General features: G+C 39.5%; 1 protein-coding gene across 3 annotated transcripts in view; it reads right to left on the reverse strand.

Annotated features, from left to right (window-relative positions):
* Positions 1-22,553, reverse strand: part of WDR64 (WD repeat domain 64) — a 142,606-nt gene that overhangs the window by 106,220 nt on the left and 13,833 nt on the right. The window contains exons 3-8 of one of the 3 annotated variants that reach the window (XM_042976752.1): positions 17,919-18,021; positions 16,481-16,584; positions 13,508-13,537; positions 12,190-12,300; positions 9,493-9,707; positions 3,770-3,904 (exon numbers count right to left, since the gene is read on the reverse strand). In XM_042976752.1, the coding sequence (XP_042832686.1) occupies positions 3,770-3,904; positions 9,493-9,707; positions 12,190-12,300; positions 13,508-13,537; positions 16,481-16,584; positions 17,919-18,021 (698 nt within the window). Of the gene's footprint in view, positions 1-3,769; positions 3,905-9,492; positions 9,708-12,189; positions 12,301-13,507; positions 13,538-16,480; positions 16,585-17,918; positions 18,022-22,553 lie in introns of those variants that run through there. The other 2 variants (XM_042976754.1, XM_042976753.1) reach the window with 2 other exon arrangements.

Raw genomic sequence — 22,553 nt, forward strand, 5'->3', positions numbered from 1 at the left:
AGGGGCACAGAGAGAGGGAGACCCATTCTGCGGCAGGCTCCAGGCTCTGAGCTGTCAGCACGAAGCCTGATGTGGGGCCTGATCCCACGAACCATGAGATCATGACCTAGGCTGAAGTCAGACGCTTAAGCAACTGAGCCACCCAGGCACCCCTTTTTTTGACTCTTTATTAAAATTTCTATCTCTCTGTTTACATTCCCAATCTTTTTTTTGCATGGTGTCCACTTTATCCATGAGAGCCCTTAACATATTACTCATAGTTATTTTACATTCCTGGTCTGCTGATTCCAACATCCCACCTATATCTGAGTTTGGTTTGATGCTTGCTCTATCTCTTAAAACTGTGTTTTTGCATTTTAGTATGCCTTGTAATTTGTTTTTCTTGATAGTAGGACTGAATGTATTGTGTAAAAAAAAGGAATTGCTGCAAATAATCCTTTAGTAATGTGGTTGTAAGGTGGGTGGGGTGAAAGGGAAGTGGTCTACAGTCCTTTGATTAGATTTCAGTCTTTTAGTAAGACTGTCCTCTAAACTGCAGACTTCACAAATGTTCTGCAGCCCTCCTCCCCCTTAGGTAGGTCAGGATGGCTGGAGTGGGCTAGGTTTGGGTATGTCCCTTCTTCATTGTGGAAAGCTAGAGTAAGCTAGAGGTGTATATTTCCCTTCTCCCTTCTGATCTCCCTGATCAGATCATTTCTCTGATATCTATCAGTTTCTCTGATAAAACCTCAATAGTTTAGGCTCTGGTACGGTAGTTTTGCTGAAGGGAACTTGTTAAAAAGAACAGAATGTGGTGCATTTTCCTCTTCCCTTGCCAGAAGCAGGAGAGGATTTTTGTCCAATATTCACTGTGAGAAACTGGCCCCAGAAATAAAATGCACAAAAGTATGGGAACCCCTATAGCTGGGTCCCTGGAGTTTTTAACTCTTAGACTTGTCTATGTTGAGCCCCTAGGGATTTATGTTTTCCTATCACAGTATGTTGGTTTCCTAGAGGTATCTGCTTGTGGATTTCTGCTCTGGTAAGTTGTGATTCTTAGTAAATACCTGCTTGTCTCTCTAAATTTGGGGACAGCAGTTTGATCTGTGACTTCACTTCTTTGATGGATTTAAGAAGAATTGTTGATTTTTTGGTTTATTTATTTATTTATTTACTTACTTATTTTACCTGTTGTTAGGGCTGAGTGATGACTTCCAAACTTTTTATGTGCCAGACTGGAAGCTAGAAGTGTCTATGTATTTTTAAAGACAGTTTTGTTAAAGTATACCTTATATAACATAAAATTCACCCATGTGTAGGTTCAATTGTTTTTAGTGAATTTATACAGCTGTATAACAATCACCAAAATAAGTTTTAGAACATTTTCAATACTCCAAAAATATTCCTTGTGCCCACTTGGGATCCCTGCTTTCACTGCCACTTCCTGGCATCCACTGATCTACTTCCTGCCTCTATAAATTTGCTTTTTCTGGACATTTGATATAAATGGAATCATTCAAAATGCAGTCTTTTGTGTCTGGCTTCTGTCACTTAGCATAATGTTTTTGAGGTTTATCCGTGTTGTAGCATATAACTCAATGCATTTTAAAACTGAAAATTAAAATATAGTGTCTGCTTGGAAAAGACCTCTCTGACCTCAGCCGTAGCAATCTCTTACTCAGCACATCCCCAAAGGCAAGGGAATTAAAAGCAAAAGTGAATTACTGGGACCTTATGAAGATAAAAAGCTTCTGCACAGCAAAGGAAACAACCAACAAAACTAAAAGGCAACCAACAGAATGGGAAAAGATATTTGCAAATGACATATCGGACAAAGGGCTAGTATCCAAAATCTATAAAGAGCTCACCAAACTCCACACCCAAAAAAACAAATAATCCAGTGAAGAAATGGGCAGAAAACATGAATAGACACTTCTCTAAAGAAGACATCCGGATGGCCAACAGGCACATGAAAAGATGCTCAACGTCGCTCCTTATCAGGGAAATACAAATCAAAACCACACTCAGATATCACCTCACTCCAGTCAGAGTGGCCAAAATGAACAAATCAGGAGACTATAGATGCTGGAGAGGATGTGGAGAAACGGGAACCCTCTTGCACTGTTGGTGGGAATGCAAACTGGTGCAGCCACTCTGGAAAGCAGTGTGGAGGTTCCTCAGAAAATTAAAAATAGACCTACCCTATGACCCAGCAATAGCACTGCTAGGAATTTACCCAAGGGATACAGGAGTACTGATGCATAGGGGCACTTGTACCCCAATGTTTATAGCAGCACTCTCAACAATAGCCAAATTGTGGAAAGAGCCTAAATGTCCATCAACTGATGAGTGGATAAAGAAATTGTGGTTTATATACACAATGGAATACTACGTGGCAATGAGAAAAAATGAAATATGGCCTTTTGTAGCAACGTGGATGGAACTGGAGAGTGTGATGCTAAGTGAAATAAGCCATACAGAGAAAGACAGATACCATATGGTTTCACTCTTATGTGGATCCTGAGAAACTTAACAGAAACCCATGGGGGAGGGGAAGGAAAAAAAAAAAAAGAGGTTAGAGTGGGAGAGAGCCAAAGCATAAGAGACTGTTAAAAACTGAGAACAAACTGAGGGTTGATGGGGGGTGGGAGGGAGGGCAGGGTGGGTGATGGGTATTGAGGAGGGCACCTTTTGGGATGAGCACTGGGTGTTGTATGGAAACCAATTTGACAGTAAATTTCATATATTAAAAAATTTAAAAAAAAAATAAAAAAAATAAAAAAAAATAAAATATAGTGTCTGCTTTACAGTTAGCATATATTAATGGAATTAACACATAAGTAGTATAGTGGGGCACCTGGGTGGCTCAGTTGGTTAAATGTGTGACTCTCGATTTTGGCTCAGGTCATGACCGCATGGTTCCTGAGATCAAGTCCTGGGTCAGGCTCCTCGCTGACATTGTGGAGCCCGCCGGGGAGTCCCTCCCTCCCTCTCTCTTTGCTCCTCCCCCACTCGCATGTACGTTCTCTCTCACAATAAATAAACAAACTTAAAAAACCCACATAGGTACTATATAGTTATAATGTTATTACATATTAATAGTTATTAATGAACATTTAACGAGATAAAAAATAAAGCTACATACTATTCAAATTCACCTGTCTATAAGAAAGCCATTTCATGTATTTATTACACATGGAACATGATGTTTGTGCTATAGATATTCACAGGCTAGCCAATTGACCTGTAAGAATGATTTTCAAAGTGTAAAGGCTTAAAAATTTTTTTTAAATGTTTATTTATTTTTGAGGATGAAAGAGACAGAGTGTGAGTGGGGGAGGGGCAGAGAGAGAGGGAGACACAGAATCCTAAGCAGGCTCCAGGCTCTGAGCTGTCAGCAGAGAGCCCAACGTGGGGCTCGAAATCATGGACTGTGAGATCATGACCTGAGCTGAAGTCGGATGCTAAACCTGAGCCACCCAGGTGCCCCTCACAGTGTAAAGTTTTACCCACCGAACTATACTGGGAAAATATAGATATACCTGCATTGATTTATTCCAATACATTGTGTCAATAAACAACAAATGAGCAAAATTGTTGTGAGAAGGACACATCATATTCAGATTTGCATGAGTGATTTCAATTTCCTCTTAAAAATCTAATCTTGTCAAACAAATGAAATCATTAAGATCTGATGTTTTCTAAAAAAGCTCCATGCTGTCATGGGCTTATTACTTGTAAAAGGTCTGAAAGTCACAGAATGTTCATGTATACAAACTATTGTACTTACAAATTATCCTCAAGTCTCTTCAAGGATTCCAAAACCAATGAATGAACACTGTCTAAGGAGCAGGACCCAAAGCAACTTAGGGCTGCAATGTATCTAATTTTCATAACCCAGTCATTATGCAGCTTCCTTTTAACACTGGGAATTAAAAGAAAAAAAAGGAGGTGTTATGTTAGACACACAGAGACATTATGTTGAGATTCTATTAAGCATTTCATTTTGATTTTAACCAAGTCAAAACTCTGAACTGTGGTAAAGCCTGCAATTATAAGACCATCCTATGCATTATACCACTTTTAACTGTTTAACTAAATTTTTATCATATGGCGTATTTAAAGGAAAAATAAAAGTTTATCATCAAATTTTGAGCTGTAGATTCAGAATTAAAGGAATACTCTAGAAGAATCCTTGTTCAATGTGGGCACTATTACCCTTACTTTACTGATAAATTCTAGTCATCCAAAAGGACTGTGCTTCATATTGTTTTAGGTGAGTCAATGCACTTTCATATTTTCCATGAACACTTTCAGAACTGGAAAACTGAGAAATTTGGAGTCCCAGTCACTGGTGAAGCTGAAGCTGCGACAGCCTTGCCAAAGTGTTGCTCATCAGTTCACCGGACACTTCAGTGAGAGGCTTAGCATTACGGGCCAAAATTTTTATGACAAAATTCTTACCTCAACTGGAAGAAGCCATCTTCCTGGTGTTATCTTTACTCAAATATTACAGTGTACTTGTTTCCTCATTCATGAACACTTATTGAGCACTTACTGTATCCCAGTCAAAAGGACATAAGGATGACTAAGGCAAAATCCTTGTTCCCAAGCTCCTTAGATTCTAGTTGAGGAATGGATGTGTTTATAACTCAAGGCAGGGATGTTTGACAATATGAGATTAAACAGAATAGAGAGCTTTCTTTTTTCCATACTGGATTGCATTTAATTTTGGACTCTGGGTGCTGGCTACTTTTTTCTTTAATTTGCACAACATTTTGCATACCAGTATTTCCTATCCACACCCCCACCCCCACCACCCATCTGATATAAATGTATTATGTGGATATCAACTGCAGGAAAACATTATGATGGCTCCAGAATTTAATTACCCCTTTGGCCCTAATCCTTTTCATTCTGTTGGGTTTAAGAATCTGTTTGGTGTAAGAATATGCCTCCACACTCAGCTTATCTATACATGTCAGTCTTAATAATTTAAATAACGTACATTATGATCATCTACATGAGTAAATCATCTACATGTAAATAATCACCCAAAAGAACCAATGTGAATTAGCATTTATTTAACTGTACCCAGATTCCTCAAATTTCTAACATTCAGCTAATGGAAACAGGAATGTAAAAGAGGCCATGTAATATTCTGACAGGTGACACACATCTCAGAGAAAGAAAATTTATGTCTCAGCTTCTACTCCAAGAACCTATTATAATGGGAATGAAATTCTTTTTTTTAATATATGAAATTTATTGTCAAATTGGCTTCCATACAACACCCAGTGCTCATCCCAAAAGATGCCCTTCAATACCCATCACCCACCCTCCCCTCCCTCCCACCCCCCATCAACCCTCAGTTTGTTCTCAGTTTTTAAGAGTCTCTTATGCTTTGGCTCTCTCCCACTCTAACCTCTTTTATTTTTTTTCCTTCCCCTCCCCCATGGGTTTCTGTTACGTTTCTCAGGATCCACATAAGAGTGAAACCATATGGTATCTGTCTTTCTCTGTATGGCTCATTTCACTTAGCATCACACTCTCCAGTTCCATCCACGTTGCTACAAAGGGCCATATTTCATTCTTTCTCATTGCCACGTAGTACTCCATTGTGTATATAAACCACAATTTCTTTATCCATTCAACAGTTGATGGACATTTAGGCTTTTTCCACAATTTGGCTATTGTTGAGAGTGCTGCTATAAACATTGGGGTACAAGTGCCCCTATGCATCAGCACTCCTGTATCCCTTGGGTAAATTCCTAGCAGTGCTACTGCTGGGTCATAGGGTAGGTCTATTTTTAATTTTCTGAGGAACCTCCACACTGTTTTCCAGAGCGGCTGCACCAGTTTGCATTACCACCAACAGTGCAAGAGGGTTCCTGTTTCTCCACATCCTCGCCAGCATCTATAGTCTCCTGATTTGTTCATTTTGGCCACTCTGACTGGCATGAGGTGATATCTGAGTGTGGTTTTGATTTGTATTTCCCTGATGAGGAGTGACGTTGAGCATCTTTTCATGTGCCTGTTGGCCATCCGGATGTCTTCTTTAGAGAAGTGTCTATTCATGTTTTCTGCCCATATCTTCACTGGATTATTTGTTTTTTGGGTGTGGAGCTTGGTGAGCTCTTTATAGATTTTGGATACTAGCCCTTTGTCCGATATGTCATTTGCAAATATCTTTTCCCATTCCGTTGGTTGCCTTTTAGTTTTGTTGATTGTTTCCTTTGCTGTACAGAAGCTTTTTATCTTGATAAGGTCCCAATAGTTCATTTTTGTTTTTAATTCCCTTGCCTTTGGGGATGTGCCATGTAAGAAATTGCTGTGGCTGAGGTCAGAGAGGTCTTTTCCTGCTTTTTCCTCTAGTGTTTTGATGGTTTCCTGTCTCACATTCAGGTCCTTTATCCATTTTGAGTTTATTTTTGTGAATGGTGTGAGAGAGTGGTCTAGTTTCATTCTTCTGCATGTTGCTGTCCAGTTCTCCCAGCATCATTTGTTAAAGAGACTGTCTTTTTTCCATTGGATATTCTTTCCTGCTTTGTCAAAGATTAGTTGGCCATACTTTTGTGGTTCCTAGTTCTGGGGTTTCTATTCTATTCCATTGGTCTATGTGTCTGTTTTTGTGCCAATACCATGGTGTCTTGATGATGACAGCTTTGTAGTAGAGGCTAAAGTCTGGGATTGTGATGCCTCCTGCTTTGGTCTTCTTCAAAATTACTTTGGCTACTCGGGGCCTTTTGTGGTTCCATACGAATTTTAGGATCGCTTGTTCTAGCTTCAAGAAGAATGCTGGTGCAATTTTGTTTGGGATTGCATTGATTGTGTAGATAGCTTTGGGTAATATTGACATTTTAACAATGTTTATTCTTCCAACCCATGAGCACGGAATGTTTTTCCATTTTTTTGTATCTTCTTCAATTTCCTTCATAAGCTTTCTATAGTTTTCAGCATACAGATCTTGTACATCTTTGGTTAGGTTTATTCCTAGGTATTTTATGCTTCTTGGTGCAATTGTGAATGGGATCAGTTTCTTTATTTGTCTTTCTGTTGCTTCATTATTAGTGTATAAGAATACAACTGATTTCTGTATATTGATTTTGTATCCTGCGACTTTGCTGAATTCATGTATCAGTTTTAGCAGACTTTTGGTGGAGTTTGTTGGGTTCTCCATGTATATTATCATGTCATCTGCAAAACGTGAAAGCTTGACTTCATCTTTGCCAATTTGGATGCCATTGATTTCCTTTTGTTGTCTGATTGCTGATGTTAGCACTTCCAACACTATGTTAAACAACAGTGGGGAGAGTGGACATCCCTGTCACGTTCCTGATCTCAGGGGGAAAGCTCTCAGTTTTTCCCCATTGAGGATGATATTAGCTGTGGGCTTTTCATAAATGGCTTTTATGATTTTTAAGTATGTTCCTTCTATCCCGACTTTCTTGTGGAATGAAATTCTTGATAGTGTATACAGTAGCACATCACATATTAGGAATTCCCCATCAGATTCTAATACTTTGGTGCAACTAAGTAATATGAAGAATGGAAAATGGAGCCAGATAGTTAATTATTGTGTCATTATCAAGATTTCAGAAATTGGCTAATTGTTTTCTTTTCTTTTCTTTTCTTTTTTTTTTTTTTTTTTTTTAGAAATTGGCTAATTGTAATAGTTTGAGATTTAAATTGCATATTCTAACTCTGGGATAAAATATTTGTTACATTAACGACAAAATATAACCCTGTATTTTTAAAAGTATTTTTTTTCTTATTCTGAAAGAAAATTTTGCAGGTGCCTGGGTGGCTCAGTTGCTAAGCATCTGACTTTGGCTCACGTCATGATCTCACAGGTCCTGAGTTTGAGTTCCACATAGGTGAGCTCGAGTCCCGCTTCAGGTAAGCCCCACTTCTCTCTCAGTGTCTCTCTCTCTCTCTCTCTCTGCCCGTCACTAACTTGTGCCCTCTTTCTCTCTCAAAAAAAGAAAAGAAAAATTTTCATTGCATAATTTAGAAAGTAGAAAAACATAAAGAGGAAAATAAAAATCACCTCTTCAAAGTCCCCCATAGAATCATTATTAATATACTGAGATATTTACATTCAATATTTTCCTAAATAGAAATATACAACACATCTATGTATTTTTTTATAAAACTGAATTCATATGTACATAGAAAAATTAATTTTTTTTACCTAATGTTATATTCTTTACATTTTCCATGTTATTAAATATTTTTCAAAACATTATTTAATGGGAGTGCATGGCATTCCCTACTATGATTATACTATGATTTACTGAATGCTCTTGATACTTTAAATATCTGACAAAAAACAGGAGTCTGACAAAAAAATATATTTTACATATAAATGTATTATATTTATATGGACATATTTATAAGATATGTAAATATATACTGGTAGAAACTGTATTAGAGCTTTTACACATTTATACAGTATTGAACTGACTTAATCATTTAAGTTAATCATTCCTCCATTGTTGGACACTAGATACTTTACTGTTGGGAATAATGCTGTGATAACCATACTTTTATTTTTAAACACATGTACATCCTGGGTCCTAATGTGTAAAGGTTTATGCAGACACTTGATGTGTGTGCTCAAGTTTCCCTCCAGAAAGGGATCTAACTCATACTTTCTACCACCAATAGTGTGGGAGAATGCCCATCCATAAAATCTCCCCCATTTTTAATCTCTTCCAATTTTATAAGTGAGAAATTGTATCTTATTTTAAGTTGTACTTTTTTGATTAAGAGAGAGGATATATTTAATACAAAATTTGTTTCGCTGCTAATAAAAGTAATATATGCTTTACTCTAAAAACTTCAAAGACAGCACAATTATAAAGACAATAAAAATCACCTATAATCTCATCACTTGGACATAATTGTTAGTATTTTTGCCTGATGACCATTTTGAAATGTTTACTGAGTATTTGTACTGTGAGTGCCTGAGTGTGAATTATCTGGTCATAGTCTTTGACCATTTTTCTCAGGGAATTATTGTTTTTTAATAAAGCTCCAACATCTATTAAAGAGTATTAACCCATTATTTGTCATATTGATTTATAAATATTTATGCTAGCTTATTTTAAAATGTTATCTCTTGATGTCCAGAAATTTTGATTTTGTCAAATATCCAATTTTTTCTTCGAATTTTACATTCACTGCTTTCATGTTTATACTCTTCTTCATTCAAGTGCTAGTAAACAGTCATATATGTCTTTTATAGTTTTTTCATGATCTAATTTTTTCACTTAACTCTTTCGTTTATTCAATTACCTATAGGTTTTATTGTTAATTGAAATTTCAGGGGCTAATTTTCTCGTTTCTCTTCCCGATTACACTGCAAGTTCTTTGATGTAAGAGGCATTTCTTGTTCAGCTTGGCATTTTAGATCTCTACCACGGTAGGTCTAGCACATTGTGCTCACTATATAAATACTTGAACACAGTCTATATTAAAACAATTGAGCTGCCCATGTACTACCCTTACCTTTTAAAGTTCTTTGAGTCTAAGACTTGGTTTTGTAATTTTTTTTTGGCTTTTGCCTGCTTCAGTCCAAAGTCATCACTATTTACTGTGAATTTGTTTACGAAACCACCATCATCCCCCAAGAGGATGTCATCTCGGCAGACCTGGTCGGGCAGAGACACTACGCACACACAAAGGAGGCAGTGATCCACAGGCTTTATGACAAAATAGTTTTCCTAGGAACAGAAGAATGCTTTTAATAAGTTATTACATTGCTCTACTATCCACATATTAGCTATTGCCCTATTATTTGATACAAGTTTTACTTTCTGATGTCTCTCATTTTAGATACTCCCACGGTGTTCAAGAAAATTGAAAAAAAAATGTCCAAAGTTAACCAAGTAAAAGTTAATGACCATTCACCATGACCCCATCACTGTGCTTTTGGGGGGTTCGTAGGGAAAAGGGTGAGGCGCCTTTGACTCAATATGTAATGAGATTTTCTGTGGTGTTACTGGGCCTGTCCCTCTCTTGAATTTGTATGGCAAATTTATGGGAAGTAACAAGGTTGAGGTGTTACAAGACCAGGGACATAAAACTGGATGGTAAATAGGAAAATCAAGTATTAACACCCCGATTATTTTCCAAGGAGTTATCATGAAAAACATATCCTAACAGCCAAGTTCATCCAGAAATAGTCAGCAAGCATTTATCAAGCTGACTCTGGGCTATTGGATTGGGTTCACTGGGCTATATATCGAGTGCTCTCTCAGAATTCACTCTCTACCTATGAGAGAGGGGAAAAAAAAACTATTAAAACATCTGTTTTGTTTTATTTTATTTAGAATGTGTGAGACTTGAATATATTTAGAGCTTCATTCAGTCAGTCAACAAATATTTATTGAGCAACTACAATGTGCCAAGAGCTATTGTAGGCATGGGCCATGTGGGGATGAACAAGACAAGTTTCTGACTCTGTGGAGCTACCATTCTAGTGCAGGAATACAGGTATAAAGAAGCAGATCACTTAAGATCATGGGCAGTGCACTGAGGAAATAAAGCAGGGTGCTGTGATAGTGACTGGAGAAGCCACTGTAGGTCCCATAGTCAGGGAAGGTGACCTGTGATCTGGGATATGAACTGGTTGACAGAAAGATTCAGAGGTGGTTGAAAGGAATGGTTAAGAAGGAGAATTGAATGTCAAAAAGATAGAAAGGAAAGAGCCTTGTCCTGGACGAGGGTGGAGGGGATGGGATATTTGCCCCCAGAGAGAGGAAGGAAGAAAGAAAGGTAGTAGAATGTCCTCATTAAAGCTGTAGGTGGGAGAGCTAGAATTTACAAGAGGTTAAGCCTCATAGACTCAGATTCCTCAGGAAAATAGGGGCAAGTCCATCTGCTGAAAGGGACAGAGCTTGAGGACAATAATGGCCTTTGGAATATTGACAGGGATGGGAAAGTGATTTGTCAAGGGCAAGAAAGAGGTTGACAGAAGCCAGTGAGTCTTCAGATGAGTCTGCGGACCCTGAATTGTAGTGATGCCAAACAGTGTGGCTTCGTATTTTTCTCCAGGAGGTATTAGCCACCGTGAAGAAGCAGAGAAAGGCTGTCACATCTATCAGTACTAGAGTTTCAAAGGATTTAGGAAAATGGAAGGTGGGGATGGCTTTAGCCCAGATGCTCCATCCAGGTGGTGCAGACAAGAAGGCAGAGAAGGAGGCAAGGGGACAGAGAGTGGAAGAAGATGCTCTCAAGGATCTGGAAGCTTCTATGGGGTGGAAAACAGGAGTGAAAACTGGACAGAACTGGACAGAGAAGACGTTGCAATCAAACTGCAGAACATGAGACCTAACACATCACATAATAAAGTACATGAAGCAAGAACCTATCTTCTTTAAAGTCATCCTGGCATCACTAGCTGGTTATGGGGACAAGAATGAGAAGTTTAGTTTTCCACTGAGCCTAGGGACAAGTAAGGCACAGAGGAAGGCTAATTATTTCTTAATCCTCATTATCCTTCAAAGGATCCTGCTTCCTGAGGGCATTTTTTACAATCTTGCCTCTCCCCAAACTCTTATGGCCGTTGTGTTTTTTTGTTTTTTTTTTTAAATGCATAATTTGTTGCACCATTGTATTACATATTATGTTTTTTCATGAGATCCTTCAAGACTGAGTTTTGTTTGAGTGCAGGGAATGTGTTCATTACTTCTATATGTCTGCAAATGCTCAATAAATATTGCAAACTGCTTAAATGGTAACATTTCAGTGCACTGAAGGGATAATATTGACATCTTCCCCTTAGATGTTTTACCAGAATTGGTCACTTCATTTTTAGTAATTTTCTTACCAAATGAAGCTGCACTGGAAAGAAGGGCTATGAACCTGATAACACGAGCATAATCAAAAAGCTAATACTTGAATTCAGAGAAGGGTATAAAGAAGAAAGGAATCAGCTTCTCTCTCTCTCTTAAAAACAAAAGAAGACAAAATTATTTATTTTGTTCACCAAATTAAATACGCACTAAATGAAAAGAATGTTCCTTTTTAATTAGACTCACAGAATATTAATGCTGAACTTGTTTAATGATGAACTTGATTAGTTAAACTGCCTCATTTTATGTATGAGGAAACTGACATTCAGTAGAGGAAGTGGATAGCTCATATCCTACCAGGATGGAAAAGACAACCTCAGTACCAGGAGTATTTTTCTGGGCACAGTACCTGGCCACTGCCTTGAGCTTTATAATCCCAGACAATGATGGTCCTTTCTGTAGTGGCAACAATTCTTTTCAGCTGTGAGAGGTAATCACATCCTGTGATCCAGGAGGTGTCCTGGTAGAAAAACACAGAATTGGGGGAGGAGGACATAATATGTTTTAGTCTATCACTTGGTGATGGTTACTAAAGAGTATGTTAGTTCCATTTTAAGCCTCACTTTGCCCCAGTATTTGCAGGGGAGCCTTGCAACATCTCTGCTTTGATGTCTGGAAGAGAGGCTCTCATCTTTCACACTTGACTCTTGAGTTTTCCAGCACCATCAGCGCGAGAATGATGAGCTCATGCCTGTTGCAGCTCCCTGGATGCACAGAGCCACCCACAGAGCAGGCATCTGTGAGCACTCTTTACTTTCGTGAGAACACCTTTTCATGGGGACATGGGGAGCCCAAGTTAAGCCAGTTCTCTGATCCTGTCCCCATGCATACAATTTTTAGCCAGCAAAGAGCTTAGTGATCATCTGGTCAATAACTAAGTTGAGTCCAATGAGTTTGTCTTGTGTTGCCTAAAGTCACCAAGTTGGCACAGGTGGGATCTGTCATGTCAAAGACACAGGACAAAGCCAGCACAACAGCTCCCACTTATGAGTGCCTACTTGTGCTGGACACTGCTGCCTGCTTTCCAGACGTGCGTTAGGGATTCCAACAGCTGTTTCAGCTTAAGAAGCAAAGGCTCCTCTGCCAGGCGGCATGGCTCCATCCTGTGTAGTTCAGGGCATTCAGTGCTTATAAGCAGGGTGAAAGGCAGACATGTCCCCATCTCTCATAAAGCCATCGTGCGACTCTGAAACCAGCTCATCATAGCTTTACAACCGCCACAAGGTCACTTTCCACTTAGAGATATGGATTAAATAAATTATAAGTTGCACTAAAGTTTTCAATGCTATTTTCGAGTTTCCAATACAATATTTTCAAATTATATCCCTTGGCCATTTCCCTGTTGTTCTCACAGCTTGGATTGTGTCCAGGTTTTACATTCCTCAATAGCAGCTGCCCGGAAAAACTTTGGTGAGGCTTTTAAATGGAAGCTTCCAGGGACTGATGTCTCTGAACACTTCTCTGAAATAAATTTAACTTCAGGAAGCAAGGTGAGGGTCCTCTGCTGTTGCTCAAGGTCTAGCTTTGGTCCTAGTCAATAGACATACGATACGAAAACATCTTCTTAGGGCCTACTTGGCACTGCATAGAGCTTGTGATTAGTTATTGAGGATCCATGCCCTCAGCCCCAAATCTGACTGCACTGGGAGTTTATAAAATGTACTCACCCTAACAGTGGTGCTGGTCTGGACTCTCATCTATGAACAAAGGAAGAGAATAATGAAAATTAGTTGACACTACAATTAAAATGGAGAATTTTGGCTTTAAAACAACACATTGTCTCCACAGTTTCCTCTCTCTTGTCATTTATACCTTCCGTGCATTTCCTCCTTTCCCCTAAAAACCTAGCTCTGGGGAAGAATTCACTATTTGCTTCGGGCACAGTGTGTGCTTCTGTGGCTTGTCATTAAAGCCTGTTGACTGTGCCTGTAGAGTCTCACACTGTACTGATGGTTTTTCCCTGTTTGCAGACTGCCTTACATTCTTTAGTTATTCGGAGCAACACTGGGTATCAAAACTGGGAATGCAAAATAATACTAACAGCAATGTCAAGAGTAGTCCAAAGGAATGCTAAATAGGTCAATATGAACACAGCTTGAATTGGAAAAGAGAAATACTGTTTCATTTGAAAGTTGTCTCTCAGGTTCCTGAGAGACTTAGGAGCATTCTACCCAGTGTGCTTCCTCTTTTACTGGGTTAAGTATCTATTGCATGAATCTTATGCTCTGTACTGTGTTGGTTGAGAATCATAGACTTAGTCCTTGCAGAGCTATAATGAACCCGATCAGACTCATCTTCCCTTAGGGCATGGTAATTGCTTTCAAGGCCAAGGTAAGTATTTGAAGCATATTAATGACCTGATATCTTTCGCATGGTCATGTGGTCTTGGGAAAAGTACAGAAAATGGCTGCCCAGAAGGAACAGACGTGAAAAGGGGGAAAAGTAAATTAGATCACTAAAACTGTTAGTCACGGTCATTTCAGACTCTCTTTCATCTGAAGAGTTCAAAGAGGCTTTTTCCAACCGGGACTTTTTTTCCAGATGGGAGGAATTAAGTGCCCTCAGGAAATTGGTGAGCAGAGCACAGAACACCCGTGGTGTTCCTCTTCTATTTCTCTACCTCTATCTTTAGCGGAAAGCATGTGTTTCAATTTCTTTTATCATCTTTAAAAGTTCCTTAACCCTTATAAATATCTTCTGAATTTTTAAAATTCAGCCTTTTGGCAGGAATTTTTATTAATGACATTTACAGTCTATATTACCAACCCCTCTAGAGAGCATCGTGAAAATCCTTAACTGTGTTTATTGTACTTTACATTGAGCCTAAATTATGGATTAACCTATTCTGAGATATTTTGCATTATTAATGACTACCTTTTAATAAACTATTCCTGTGACCTACCCTACCAATTATGTTGTTCACAGAATGTGTCACCCTATTTGTAAAACATGCAACTTTCAAAATGCTGTTTATTCTTGGTGTATCAAATCTTAAAAAAATCAGTTTTTAAGCAATTTTTCTCTCCAGTTGCATGGTTTTTGTAAGAAACAGATGTGTCTGCATGTTTGTGAGTACGCACGTGTTCATCTATAAACGTGTGAATGAGTGTGTGTGCTCACATGCATGCATGTATGGGTGTGATGTCTCCGGAAATAGGAAAATGCCGCCTCACTTATTTCACATAATCCTGAACCATTTCACTATGAAGTTCATTATTTTCCTTCTCATGTTCTTCTTTACGTATCATCTTACTCTATTTTTGAGGAAATAAAGCTAAAAAATTAGAAGGCACCAGGGAGAAAAAGAGGTGGAGAAAAGCTTTCATATTTATACGAGGCAATCCATTTCTGTTTTCACACTATTTGTCCATAATTGTAACAGCCAATACTTCCTGAGCACTTACAGTGATGCCAAACAAGCACTTTGTATGTATTAACTCCTGCCAATAGCATAGCTACCTCAGGAGAAAAGTTCTCAGGTTCTGAGAGGAGTCGGGCGTGGAGGTTATAAGTAACATGCCCAGGTGCCAGGCAGGGCAGCCAAGCTCCGCATCCCCCACCAGGCACCTGCCACCACACCTCTTCAGGGACCCGGCAGCCTTCTCCACTGCCAGAACCCAGCTGCTCTGATCACTGAAGGGCTAACCACTACTGTTGAAACTGTAATCATGTGATGGTTCTTTTAAATATATTCTACTCGTATAAAGCTTGTCTCTAGTTGAAAATGAACCAATAGGTGGAATTATTTGCTTTCGATATTTAACACCATTCCTTTCAATGTTATAGTGAAACACTGTGTAGTCTGTAACATTATATGTTGCAGTAAAATCTCTCCTAGTTTGAAAGGGGAAGCCTGAAACCTACAAATTTAGCACTGAGTGACAATAATTGTAAAGAGCAGGGGTACTTATCGTTCATAAAGTGCTTCTGTGCTCATTATCTCATTTACCTCCCCCACAGCCCTCCGAGGGAGGGAAGACCCGTCTGGGTGTTTCATTTTGTAAACGTGAAAGAGACATGAAAACATGTAAGCCAGCTCATTAAGTTTCCTACTTAACAGCATAGCTGGTAAAACAGAGGAGCCGGAATATGAGCCACCTTGTAACTCCACGTCCAAGGTTGTTGTTGGGACCTTCTGTACTTGTTAAGATTATGACAGAATCACGTGGCTTGTGAATTTTTCTGATTTTATCTGAGAAATTTTGCAGGATCATCCTTTAATTGTGCTGATGCCACATGGTTCAGTAAGACTCCCTGAGGAAGACTGCCAGACGCAGTTACCAAAATCTCAGCAATTGCTCCAAAACTTGGCAATCTCCTTATTTTAGTGACATCTGGCTTACTTTTTGGAGTAACTCTGAAATATGGCTTATGGATTCTGCTGCACCTGATACATATGTGTCTACAACACATAGACAAAAGAGAAGAAGGAAGGAAGGATGGAAGGAGGGAGGGAGGAAATAATGAGGAAGGAAGGAAAGAAAAAAGGAGGAAGAAAGAAAGGAAGGAGGGAGGGAGGAAGGAAGGAGGATGGATGGAAGGAAGGAAAGAAAGAAGGAGGAAGGGAAGGAGGAAGGAAGGAAGGAAGTGAAGGAACGATGGAAGGGAGAGAAGAGGGAAGAATCCAACTTTCAAATTACCTGGCTATTAAAGACTGTTATTAATCCTTTCTGAGAAGCTGTTACTAGTAAATCGAACTGAGGGATCTTGACGATGCATTTAATCACATCCCGTCTTCTACTACCTGTCAACAACATAATATTCATTTCATCTCCCAGCACTAAAGATCCTAAAACTAATTTGTTAGGTTTGTTTTTAAAGAAAGAGTAAAGCATCTTTTTTACCTTTTTGCTGAAAAAGTAAAGTAGAATAAAACCATAAAAACCAGCAAGTGTTACTTTTTAATTATCCCCAGAGATACTAAACTGAACCTGTAACCCTTTCCAATTCAATGTGGTGCATGGATTCCCAGAGAAAATGTGTATATGCTCATGCCCCTGGCACATATTTTACAGAAAATGTATATTTTACAGAGAATGTGTTTTCCAAACATCTTTTGGAATCATTCCATTTTGAGATTTCCACATCTTTCAGGAATCCTTTCTTTGAACTGTCACCCTCATGGTTTACACAGAATAAAAGTCTAATATGATCTCAGGCTTTCCAGCATAAAAGAATGAAACCACCTTAATACTGTTAAGGGTTTTTTCTTTGTTTGTTTGCTCATTAGTTTTTACTTTGTTTTGAAAACAATGTTGGACACTTTCATTTTCCTTTGCCTGTGTACTGAATTGATAAAACCACATATATGCAGCTGGGACAGCTGCCTAGCTTCAGTTGTCTGATGATCGTTTCCATGGCCTGATGATGGGCTCTGGTGAGGTCCAAGGGTCGGGCTGAGGAAGGTTGGAAGACAAAGGTGGGCTTGGTTCACAAGTGACTGCAGGAAGTTCAGGCGCTTTTTAAAGAGACACCAGATGCGACTTAGACTACATGCTTCATCTCAGAATGTCTGGGATGAAATGGAGGGCAGGGGCAGATTCTGGGGTTTGCCTTCCTCCTTGTGGGCTTCTTCCTCCCCAGAGGGAAGAAAGGAAAGAAAACCCAAAGTGTCAACAGTGGGGAGGGATGGGTCCCAGTCTCAAATTTAAAAAGAAATGACGTATGTTCTTGAGACTTCTATGCTGAGATGACCCTCCTCTGTGATTGGCCCAAGTTCACAGTTTTAGAGATATAGGGTTAAACTTCCATGTGATAATTAAGGGAAGTGTAGGAAGGAGTTCTAATTACTAAAAAAAAATGAAATTTCAGAAAATTTTAAAAGAAATGTGATTTCATCTTGTGCTTGGGCATACGGTATTGAGGTGCCATCGTACAGAGCTTGCACTCACTTGAGATATGAACCTTTCCAGAAAAATGTGAATTATTTCCCCCCAACATTCTTTATTTAGGGTCCCTCAGAGCAATGATCATATTTCAAACCTAACCTCAGGTACAATTTCTATTTTACTCTCAATATTTACTTTTGAGAAAATATTAAAACCCATATTGATTTGGAAAAGAAATTAAAAATATCACCTGAAATGACAACTCGCTGTTTTCTAGAAACAAGGAAAACCAAATTGTCTTCATCCATCTGGGAAGCAAGAGTATCTTCTTCAGAGGAGAAGTATCCAAAGATCTAAAATGCCAAACAACACACGTAAACATGTAGAAGATCTCAAAGTTGGCTGTAAAGTCACAGATTTTATGTTGGTTAAATTTAAAGTTTAATTTGGATGAATAGTCAACACCTTGCTTTATAAATGCCAGTGCATGGCCCATAGCAAGAGAAGGTAGTTAATTATGTTCAACACACCATGTGCTGATGGTGCATGATTTTTGAACAGTTACTGATTTTTCTTTTCTTTTTTTTTTTAAATTTTTAAGGTTTATTCATTTTTCAGAGACAGAGGGACAGAGCATGAGGGGGGAGGGGCAGAGAGAGAGGGAGACACAGAATTCAAAGCAGGCTCCAGGCTCCGAGCTGTCAGCACAGAGCCCGATGCAGGGCTCGAACTCACATACCGTGAGATCATGACCTGAGCTGAAGTCGTACACTTAACTGACTGAGCCACCCGGGTGCCCCCTGATTCTTCTTTCTGATGGATGAATTGGTGTACCAGGCTGGTGTCCTCGCTCAGACTGATAGTTCTTTTAGGAGCTAACTTTTGTCTGGAAGCCAAATCAGCCATCATCATACAGGGTCCCAACCGAGAATCTTAACATTGAATTTGGCCACTCTCAAATGGCTACTCTTGCCCATTTTCCATAAATCTTCCTGGGCAAGTTTTTTATCCCTACTCAGGGAAGTTTTGCATTTAAGAGACAGTGCAGTTTCTCTATTTAACCTTTCCAAATCCTAGTCTGTAGGCATGAAAATAAATTACTAGGAAAGAATCCTGGGGAGGAAAAGTAGTCTTTATTTGTGAATAAATTGTCAAATTATGTAATTCCAAGGAATTTGAAAAATTAGATAGCTTCCTTCAATTGTCTTATGAATAAGCAGAAGTATGATTCAAATAAACTAATGACACAGAATATTTCTCTGGCTTTATTTTTTGGAGTAACTCTGAAATTTATGTTTCATTATGAAATGATTATGCAATCATAAACCATATGATTTATGGTTTCTGCTGCACTTGATACACACGTATAATGCATGGACAAAAGGGAAGAAGGAAGGAGTGAAGGAAGGAAGGAAGGAGAGAAGAGGGAGGAATCGAACCCCCACTGCTGGGTAAATACGACCCCTTGTGTGCCTTGCACCCACACCACTCGGGCTGGTCACCCCCAGAGAAAACCTCCCAGCCTGCTGGACGCAGCCACCAATCGTTGAGGAGCTCCACCTTCCTGGGGCTTTGGTGACTGTCATCCCGTGCTTCTCTAGCTGATCTGGCTCATGGTGCACAGCACCAGTGTCCAGTTTGCTGCACTCGTGTCCCAAACACACGCCCACCATCATTTCACTTTCAACAGCTGCCCTCACCTCCCACGTCAAATGACAGTGCAAGCCCCAAGCAAAAGTTTCCCCAGCATTTCTTGCCACCCTATGTACAAACCCAACCTGGGTTTGGACATGCCCTTTCTCCTTTCCATCCCTTTCAGAGGAAGATGTGTTTCTCCTGTCTTAATCTCTCCACCTGCTCTCTGCATCCATGCCACCCTCAGAGCTTGTCACCTCTCCCCTTATCAGTCCCTCTTTCTCCCTTTCTCCAGACTTCCTTTCAGCATGTTCAGATGTTGCACATCTTAAAAACACAAATACCACAAACCTCCGAAGGGCAATTATGGGAAATAACTCTTAGTCCCTGTCTTGCTTTTCTCATCTCCACCTTCCTGCTCCAAGTGCTGTAACTCCTCCCACTGCTGTTGAACTTGAGTTCCTCTTACAGCTGCATATTGGTTTTCCGTAGTTGTAACAGCAGACACACTCTTTTTGAATTTTGACACCTTTCCCCTTTCCCCCGTTTGCTGCTGCTACCAAAACAAGTGACTACAAACATAGGGACTTCAACCAACACCCAGTTAGTGGCTCATAGCTCCATGGAAGGCCAACATGGGTCTTGATGGGCTAAAACCCAGATATCCATAGAGACGTGTTCTTTATTGAAGTCTTGGGAAGAATCTGTTATAAGCTCATTCAGGTCGTTGGCCTGAGGTCCCTGTTTCCTTGCTGGCTGAGCTGGGGCTGCATTTAGTGCCCAGAGGCCTCTCTTCAGACGAGGACATGGGCCCTCCGTTTCACACCAGCAATGGCCCCTCAAATCCCCCTCGCATCTGGAAGCCCCTTTGCCATCCACTTCTGTTTATAAGGATTCCTGTGATTACACGGGGCCCACACAGAAAACCCAGGATAATCTCCCTATTTTAATTCAGCTGATTAGTAACATTAATTGCATTTGCAAAATCCTTTTGTGGCAGTACCTAAATCACTGTGTGATTGCATAACCAGGGCACAGGAATCTTGGTGGGGGGGCACCTTTAGAATTCTATCATATCTTCATTTTAAAAATGCAGTTCCGAGGTGCTGAGTGGCTCAGTTTGCTTAGTGTCCGACTCTGGATTTCGACTAAGGATCTCATGGTTACTGAGATTGAGCCCCGCATGGGGCTCTGTACTGAATGTGGAACCTGCTTGGGATTCTCTCTCTCTCTCTGTCTCTCTTTCTGTCTCTTCCCCCACTCTTCTCTCTCTCTCTCTTCCCAAATAAATAAATGAACATTAAACAATAAGTAAAATAAATAAAAATGCAGTTCAGTATAACTTAAATTACTTGTGCAAAATACAACAAAAAATGACAAACACTAGCAACCAATTTAACTCCAGATAATAGTGTGAGATTAATTTTAGATAATAACGTGAAATGATGATGTTAATGATGTTATTTCTGTGCTGATGAATTCCAGTTTTTCGCAGGGGTGGGAGAACTGCACACATATCTGTTGTCACCTAATTTGAAACAACGTTCTATGTGTCTATGATACTTATATTTGATTTTATAATTTTATTTTTTTATGAATATAATTTATTGTCAAATTGGCTTATATATACAATGGAATACTACTTGGCAATGAGAAACAACGAAATCATGCCATTTTGCAGCAACAAGGATGGAACTGGAAGGTATGCTGAGTGAAATGAGTCAGTCAGAGAGTGACAGATCTGTTTTCACTCATATGTGGATCTTGAGAAACTTAACAGAAACTTAACAGAACAAGAAGGGGAAAAGATAGTTATGAACAGAGAGGGAGGGAGGCAAACCACAAGAGATTCTTAAATACAGAGAACAAACTGAGGGTGGATAGGAGATGGGGGAGAGGGAATGAGCACTGGGTGTTGTATGATACCTATATTTTAAAAGCAGTTTACAGATAGCCATTTAACTCAATTTGCAATTTTGGTGTAATTCGTACAGAGATAGTGAGAACATATCTGCTAAATGAATGAGAACAGATGTGGGAGGATGTCCTTTGAGGGGCCACACTGGTGCTTTAGACTAGCACTTAGGTCCAAATGCAGGTTCCAAACCTACAGGTCATGTGACCTCGGGCACATTCTTTCATTTCTCTGTGCCTAAGTTTTCCCATCTGTAAAATACTAATAATTCCCCAAACTTATGCTTTGGTGTCAGAATCAGATGAGGGAATCATGATTGGATTACTTAGGAATTCAGAAGATTAGAAAGTACCTAGATTGCACCACGTGCTGGGTAGGAACTGAATCGAAGTCAACATTTGAGTAAATATCATTCCCAATTTCATGAGACAGTATGGGAAGCAGAGCTCAGGTGTCCTCTTTACTAGCTGAAACCTGTCCACTGGGCACCCCTGCTTCCTGCACAGATAGCACATTGACCATGCAGTCAGTCATATGTGTGTTTTATAGTCACATCTGTAGATAGGTACGTGCCCTCTTGCAGGACATCTGCTCTTATCAATGACAAATTGTGCTACTTTTTCTTATAATGTTACACAATAGTACAATGCTTACCATAAGTGATTTCCAAAGGATGCTAAAAATTACAATTTTCTGAGGAAAAATTTAAGAGCCTTTCTACCAGATAAACTCCTTCAGAAGAGACAGGTAAAGGGGAGCCTGGGTGAGTCAGTCGGTTGAGTGCCCGACTTCAGCTCAGGTCATGATCTCACAGTTCGTGAGTTCAAGCCCCAGGTCAGGATCTGTGCAGACAGCCAGAGACTGGAACCTGCTTCGGATTCTGTGTCTCCCCCTCTCTCTGTGTCTCTCTCTCTGCCCTTCTCCTGCTCATACTGTGTCTCTTTCTCTCAAAAAAAAAATAAAATAAAATAATAAAAAAAAGGAGACAGCTAAAGCTTTACATTTTGAAAGGAAATGTTTCAATGTTTGTAATGTTTTTAAAGAGCAGAAAACATCTTTCGTATGATGATCTATAGCCTCAAGGATGTCAAATTTCTCTTTCAACAATTTAGATTTTTTTTTTGAATTTATTGTCAAATTGGATTCCATACAACACCCAGTGCTCATCCCAAAAGGTGCCCTCCTCAATACCCATCACCCACCCTCCCCTCCCTCCCACCCCCCATCAACCCTCAGTTTGTTCTCAGTGTTTAAGAGTCTCTTATGCTTTGGTTCTCTCCCACTCTAACCTCTTTTTTTTTTTTTTTTTTTACTTCCCCTCCCCCACGGGTTTCT

This window comes from Panthera tigris, chromosome F3 (assembly GCF_018350195.1).
Source record: "Panthera tigris isolate Pti1 chromosome F3, P.tigris_Pti1_mat1.1, whole genome shotgun sequence".
NCBI lineage: Eukaryota > Metazoa > Chordata > Mammalia > Carnivora > Felidae > Panthera > Panthera tigris.